The 7993-nt window shown below is 46.0% G+C and overlaps 1 protein-coding gene across 1 annotated transcript; it reads right to left on the bottom strand.

The window, feature by feature from the left end:
• Positions 1–2435: 2435 nt before the first annotated feature.
• CHST14 (carbohydrate sulfotransferase 14) lies at positions 2436–7096 on the bottom strand. Its single transcript, XM_075843325.1, has one exon. It carries the CDS (start codon positions 6697–6699, stop codon positions 5569–5571), a length of 1131 nt encoding a protein of 376 aa, XP_075699440.1. The 5' UTR covers positions 6700–7096; the 3' UTR covers positions 2436–5568.
• Between the last annotated feature and the right edge of the window lie 897 nt (positions 7097–7993).

The raw sequence follows: 7993 nt of genomic DNA, 5'->3' as shown, positions 1-7993 counted from the left end.
TAGCTCAGCATCTGTAGAACCTCTAAAGGGGTTGTACAAAATTAGAAAAACAGGGCTGCTTTCTTCCAAAAACAACACGACCCCTGTCCACAGGTTCCGTAGAGTATTGCAGCTCAGCCCCATTTACTTCAATGGAGCTGGACTGCAATAACAGACACAACCTATGGACAGATGTGATGCTGTTTTAGAAAAAAGCAGTCATGTTTTTCTAATCTTGGACAACCCATTAAATCAAGAGCTTCCTAGGATCCTTAGCAGCTGAGGTGTATATTATGATGTTCTGCAGCAGCTGTGGCAAATATTTATATAATACACAGTACAGCTGTCAGTCAATGAGTGGCTGGTACGGGAATTCCATCAGTCATACCTTTTTTGCTAATATATCTGTATGAGGTCGTGTTTTTGCAGGATGAATTGTACTTTCTCTTAGCGTCATTTTAAATACATATGTTACCTATATTTGGGATACATACATTTTTGCTTCCACGTATAAAAAGATGTCAATAAAGTGAATAAGACAAAAATGCCCTCATGTCAATTAGACATGTCTAGTTTTTAGAACTCTCATTTACTGAATTGTAAAGTGGATCTATTAAACTGGGTGCCAGTCTGTTCTCGGGATTGTGGGGTTTCAGCAGTTGGTTCCCCATCAATCAAGCTTTTATGACATGTCAAGTATAAACATTTATAATCTGAGCTGTTGTTGGAGGCTGTGTAGATCAGGGATCCTTCATATAGACAACCCCTTTCCATATGCCCTATTAGGGCATATGGGCATCATAGAGGGGGGTCCCAAGTAGCGACTCTGGTGGACCCAGTTTATCCATGTATTATATGGACGGACGTTCATTTGAATTTTGGAGCCGTTATCTCATAGACTCTATTGAAAACAGCTCCAAAAACGGCCGTAAAAAACGCAGCGAAAAACGTGAGTTGCTCAAAAAAAGTCTAAAACTCAGGAGCTGTTTTCCCTTGAAAACATCTCCGTATTTTCAGACGTATTTTGTTAACCGTGTGAACATACCCTAATGGTGGTCTCAGGAGCTAGATCTATGGCAATCAGCTTATCGCATTGGCTCTCATATTAAGGGGGTTGTCTGTGATGAGAAAACTCCTTTAAGTAAAATGGCGCCTTTATTACTTAGATTACTACTATTTAACCCCCTGCATGTGCACTCTGGTGTGGCGCAAAGTGGAAATCGAATGAATTTCCGAGATGCATCGTAACTCTTCCCTCCGGTCTCCCCGTTTATGATGGAATTTAACCCTATCAGTAGACACATTCAATCACAAGCAGTGAGAGGGATGAGGAGTGACGCATCTCATGAATACATTAGACTCCTTCTCCCGCTACCAGCACGGAGATCTGTGTGTCTTGGCGGTTTAACAGCAGTGTACTAAGTAAGGCACTGTTCACACTGCATCCAAACAGTCTGTTGTAGGTATACGTCAGGAGGATTTCACATATAATATGTATAAGCACACTGTGGCACATGCTGCCATAGGCATCAATGTAAAAATAATTTACGACACGGTATACGATTTTATGCAGGATTCCTCTGCATAATAAGCTAAATCGTAAAAAAAAAAAAGTTATCCCAACAAATACCAGCCTGACGGAGACCAAAAGTATACTCTTTTTGCTTCTGCACGGTTAATAGGTGGCAGGAGTCGACGCAGTGTGAACAGAGCCTAATGAGGGCTCCATTTCACTTAACACTTATGAGCTATACTCAGCGTCACTACCCCTATTACCTCAGATATGGCGCCATTTCTCTACTGACAGGTTTCCTTTAAAATCATCTTTCAAACCACAGTGAATCCAGCCCCAAATACTTAGGCCCCACGAACACGACCGTAGTTTTCATCCGTAATTACGGATGAAATTGCGGACTCATTTATTTCTATTGGCCACATACACCTTTCCCTATATTGACGGATGTGCGTCCGTGCTGTAGAAATGATCCGCAAAATATACATGTCCTATTCTTGTCCACAATTGCGGAACATACTTGCCCATACAAGTCTAGGGGGAACTTCCGCAATTTCAGACGGTTACAGATGTATATCCGTAGCCGTTGGATCCGTATTTGCGAAAAGTAAAATCCTTTACGGACGTGTGCATGAGGCATTTAGATGAGATGTTTCTGGACGCATGCTATAAAACGCAATAAAAAATACAATTTGCGAAAGTTCTTGATGAGATTTTTGCCTGTGCAGTTTTTATAGATGAAACTTGTAAAATACGTATAAAACCGCACAGGCAAAAATAGCAGAAAACCTTTTTCCTGTCGTTCTGGAGCGGAATGAGTTAAGAAGACTCCCAGCAGAACAGGCACTGGCTTGTCCAGTATAACCCCCATCAGCTAAGTCACATACCATGCATGACTGCAATTCACATACCAACATACATTACTATAGAACAGGCAGATAAATAGGTTCAGCATCTTTTTTTTAGTTATTACAAAATCTTTGGTTAAATTGAAAATGCAAAGGACCAAATACAAAAATACAAAGGAGAAGTTCTGGGTGACCTGAGCATGTAAACAATGGGGGCACATGAAGTAATAGGTCACTTTCTTTGGTCAGTGCGCTGGATGTTGTACAATCCTTACAGAGTATGGTGCACGCTGGGAAACGGTCATGACGATGGGTCCACCCTGCCACTTGTGTGGCACATCCCTAAGGGTATCTTCAGACAGTAGAGTTTGGAGCCACGGATTTTCCTGCAAATCCGCAACACAATCCGCATGTGTCGTTTATTTTCTGCAACATAAAGAGCGGGCTGCGAAATTGAAAATCCATAACATGATCATATTTCCGTGCTGATTTTTTGGGTTTTGTGTGGATGAGGCTTTCAAAACCCCATCAACATAAACTGTATTTACATAGTGGATTTTTTAAAAATCGTGGAAAAAAAGGTGTTTTTGAATGAAACGGTGTTATGACATGTTAACGTGGGGCATCGAAGTGATCAAACACTGATCCTTCAAAAGCCTGGCCGGTGGGACACCCATTATTGCCGAGATTGGGAAGGTTTAACCCCTGCCACCTGTGGAGAATTGGCCACATTCATTGAAAGGAGTGGGGATAAGGAAAGTGCGGAGTTACAGCACTGAGCGTTTGAGTTAAAGGGGTTTTCCAGTTTCATGTAAATAAGCGTTTTCATAGTATAATAAAAAGTTCTGCTACTTTCCAATAAACTAGGTGTCAATAAACAAGAATGTTTCCATCCAGTGAAAGCAAGCAGAGAATTTTAAAATGGTGATGATTGAAACGCCAAAAAGTATATCAGAAAGTTACATAACTTTTCACTACACATTGAATAAGCGCTATTTAAATAAAACAGTAATAACCATTTTATCCACGTTTTTATCTCAATGGACAGAACCCTCCAGTGGTCGTGATTGATCTATAGTGTTAATATGATGGGGGAGGGGTCCTAGCAGTCAGGGCCTTCAGGGATTTATCACATCTCATTGACAGGTCACACCACACTTTTATTGACTAATGTGTAGGTGTCCTATAAATAATTAATATGGAGCTTTTCTGGCATATTTACCTGATTTTAAGTTGTGTGGCATTTATATATGTGCAGAAAATAGATTGGTAAGGACTGAAGACGTAGGTTAACACTGGACTAAGATGGTTCTGAATACAGTCCTATGTGAATATTTAACAAATAGCTGAGACATCAAAAGACCCACAACTTTTGTACATGGTTTGTCACAATGCCCATACACGTGTACCACTGGCACACAGCTGGTCCCTGTAGTGTGACAGAGATTTATCACAAGACATGGGACAAGAAGTCAAATCAATAATGGCGTCCTAACAACTGGTCCCAGTCCCATTATTGATAAATGTGCCCCTGAGATCCCTCTTGTAGAGGTTAGGAGTAGGAGGCAGGGTGCCTACTGGTATACAGGATGTGTGTACAACCTCTGTATACACTGAAATGTAACAGTATAAAACTAAGTATCTTATGTACAAATAATACCTCTATAAAAGATGCAGCAGGTAGTGTGATCTGCCACTAGTTTATGAATTCCCGATCTCCTAACTAATCCATAGGCGCTTTGCTGCTGATAACCAGTGTGATTTATTTTTAAAAACTTTTATTTGAAAAATTATGAAAATTTTTCTCTAATAGCCAAACAGGAGGAGACTCTTTATTATCACTGCGGGCGGAGTAATGTTTTCTGTATGACGCTGTCCAATCAGCATACAGCTTCTCCCCCTTCCCTGCCCAGCAACACAGTGTGTTCATATAGTATACAGCTTCCATTCCCGACTGTGTATTCAACCGGTGATATCTCCAGTTGTGTCACAGCTAGAACTGCGAACATATGAAAGATTAGAATCTCCTCTTTTATATACCACGAGAACCGCTGTTCTAGGTGGTCCACAGCCCGAGATATGGCTGTTTGAAGTGATCCCCCTTCCCTGCAGTCTCTCACACTGTGTGAAGCAGCTTCATGCTGATAGGACAGCGTCAGAGGCTGTGCTGTAGCTCCACCTCAGGAGAATCGCTGCTGTTACCTCCCATTTGTCTAGTATAGGCTCATTTACATATTTAGAAATAAGCTCATAACTTTTAAAATAATAAACTTTTTGGGACACAATTTTCACTAGAATTACCAGTGAGACAGCACCTATTAGATCAGCTAGGAGATCGGGCATTACTAAACTAGTGGCAGATCCTCTTTATGGGAAATGCCACAAGAGCTTATAGATGCATGCTGCAAGATCTTACTGCCTGCAACCTAGAAGACATTACTGCCTGCAACCTACAAGACATTACTGCCTGCAACCTACAAGACATTACTACCTGCAACCTACAAGACATTACTGCCTGCAACCTACAAGATATTACTGCCTGCAACCTAGAAGATCCTACTGCCTGCAACCTAGAAGTCATTACTGCCTACACCTATAAGACCTCACTGCCTGCATCTATAAGACCTTCCTGCCTGCACCTATAAGACGTTACTGCCTGCACCTATGACATTACTGCCTGCAACCTAGAAGACCTTACTGCCTGCACTTATGACATTACTGCCTGCAACCTAGAAGACCTTACTGCCTGCATCCTAGAAGACATTACTGCCTGCAACCTAGAAGACCTTACTGCCTGCAACCTAGAAGACCTTACTGCCTGCAACCTAGAAGATCTTACTGCCTGCAACCTAGAAGACATTACTGCCTGCACCCTAGAAGACATTACTGCCTGCACCTTTAAGACCTCACTGGCTGCATCTATAAGACCTTCCTGCCTGCACCTATAAGACATTACTGCCTGCACCTATAAGACCTTACTGCCTGCACCTATGACATTACTGCCTGCAACCTAGAAGACCTTACTGCCTGCAACCTAGAAGACCTTACTGCCTGCACCTATAAGACATTACTGCCTGCACCCATAAGACATTACTGCCTGCACCTATAAGACGTTCCTGTCTGCACCTATAAGGCATTACTGCCTGCACCCATAAGACATTACTGCCTGCATCTATAAGACCTCACTGCCTGCATCTATAAGACATTACTGTCTGCATCTATAAGACCTCACTGCCTGCAGTATTCGCTGGTAATATTTGGCAGTGAATAGGCAAATAAGGAATAGTCCATGATGTACTTGGGCAGCACATCCCTGATCAGCCCCTGTGGGGTGTTACATAAGAAATACTGGAAGGTCTCTTTAGTGACCGGCTTGTACCAAGCTTGTCTCTCAGGGAACTGGATGTAAGTGGGGGCATGGATGGTGTCCAGGACTTGGTTGGCATCCTCCCGTAGCCTTTCATAAGTGCCTATAAAGTCGTAGCGCACAGCGCAGGGCTGGCACAGGTTGTAGATGGGCATCCAGTGCTCATTCATCTTCTCCACGTCCTCGTCCAGCAGATACTGGAGGAACTCGGAGAAGGTGATGTCGTCCCCCTTGGAGGAGGTCGGCTGTTTGCGGTACCTCCTCACGATCTCCAGGCCGTAGCGCTGCTGGTACTCCTTGATCTCCCCGAACTTGTTCCTGTAGGCGGACAGCAGCCTCTCCAGCGGCTCCCGGACGAACAGGAACTTGAAGTAATGCTGCAGGCGGTGCTTGATCTGCTCCGCGGACAGGTCGGATAAGAAGACCAGGTCGCTCTTGTGGTCCATCTTCAGCTTGGCATCCACACTCTCCAGGCTGCCGTCCAGCACCTTCAGCAGCCGCTTCCAGTTGGAGCAGGCCACCTTGGGCACGTAGCAGTAGAGGAACTTGTACTTGTCATTGACGATAATGTGTCTGAGGAGGGTCCGGCGCTGGCCCGGGGGTAACGCCCACACACTATGTGGCATGTTCTTGTGCCCGCACACCTGGCTCATCGTCCTGTTTCTGATATCCCGCATTATCTGCAGCTCCAGCTCTGCCTCTCCGGCCTCCGGGGACAGCTCCCGGGTATGGGTCCGCCACGCCACGTCCCCGCGGGGAGGAGGGGTCTTCACCTCTGCCAGGATGCCCCGCTCTATCATGAGAAGTAACCCGCTGGATGCCACGATCACCCCGAACATCAGCATGGACGGCAGCAGGGTGTTGTGAGCCCGGGGACGGGACAGGGGGTGAGAGGGGATCCGTCTCAGGGTAGGGGGCACTCTATAACCGGGGTGGCTCTCCGGCCCCATCTGGAAGCCTATTGGAAGCAGGTAGAGAGGCCGAGGGAACATAGTACAGCTGGAGCTAGAATCCGCTGAGCTGCAGCCTCCTCCTCCGCCCCGTCAGCAGCTCCGGTTATCTCTTCGTCATGGCGGAGAGGTACCGTGCAGACAGTGCGCAGACTCCGGGCTTCTCACACTACAGCCGCATCCCCGGCACAGGCAGCTCTCAGGCCCGGAAAGCGCGTCACGGTCACGTGGTGTCAGCGCTTCATGTACAGTATTGATTGATGATGTGCGTCCTGTTCATCTCTTATGCCGTGTGAACGGCTCCTCTGACTGGAATGTGGAGGTAGCGCTCCTGTCATGAATATAGCGGATTATTAGTCTAACGTCTGCCAGCGGAGCGGAGCTGTCACCGTGTTAGGGCCTGTTCACATCACCGTTCATTTCCGTTCCGGGGTTCCGTCTGTGGTTTCCGTCTGGTGAACCCCGCAATGGAAAGTGAAAGTGACAGCACAGCTTCCGTTTCAGTCACCATTGATCTCAATGGTGACGGCAACATCGCTAATGCTTTCCGTTCGTCACCATTCCGTCTGGTTTCCGGTTTTCTGACGGAATCAATAGCGTAGTCGACTGCGTTATTGATTCCGTTGGAAAACCGGAAACCAGTCGGAATGGTGACGAACGGAAAGCATTAGCGATGTTGCCGTCACCATTGAGATCAATGGTGACTGAAACGGAAGCTGTGCTGTCACTTTCCGTTGCGGGGTTCACCCGACGGAACCCCGGAACGGAAGCCAAACGGTGATGTGAACAGGCCCTTATGCTGCCCCTACTGTCAGCGGCAGCATGACAAACTTCAAGGATGGTAAAGAGGGACAACGCATCTGGCAGCAATTTTGTTTTAATGTTAAGCCACGCCTCTAACCCCGCCCAATACTGTTTATACACACCCAGTTTTTTTTCACACATTAATAGCGCCCCCTCACAGTAATGATTCCCCCATAGCGCCCCCTCACAGTACTGATTCCCCCATAGCGCCCCCTCACAGTACTGATTCCCCCATAGCGCCCCCTCACAGTACTGATCCCCCATAGCGCCCCTCACAGTACTGATTCCCCCATAGCGCCCCCTCACAGTAATGATTCCCCCATAGCGCCCCCTCACAGTAATGATTCCCCCGTAGCGCCCCCTCACAGTAATGATTCACCCATAGTGCCCCCTCACAGTAATGATTCCCCATATAGCCCCCTCACAGTAATGATTCCCCCAGAGTGCCCCCTCACAGTAATAGTACCCCCTCAGTAATTATTCCCCCATAGTGACCCCTCACAGTAATAGTACACCCTCACAGTAATGATTC

The sequence above is a fragment of the Rhinoderma darwinii genome, chromosome 12 (assembly GCF_050947455.1).
Source record: "Rhinoderma darwinii isolate aRhiDar2 chromosome 12, aRhiDar2.hap1, whole genome shotgun sequence".
NCBI classification, from domain to species: domain Eukaryota; kingdom Metazoa; phylum Chordata; class Amphibia; order Anura; family Rhinodermatidae; genus Rhinoderma; species Rhinoderma darwinii.
Note: the sequence above shows the minus strand (reverse complement) of the source record. Positions and strands in the feature narration are given on the sequence as shown.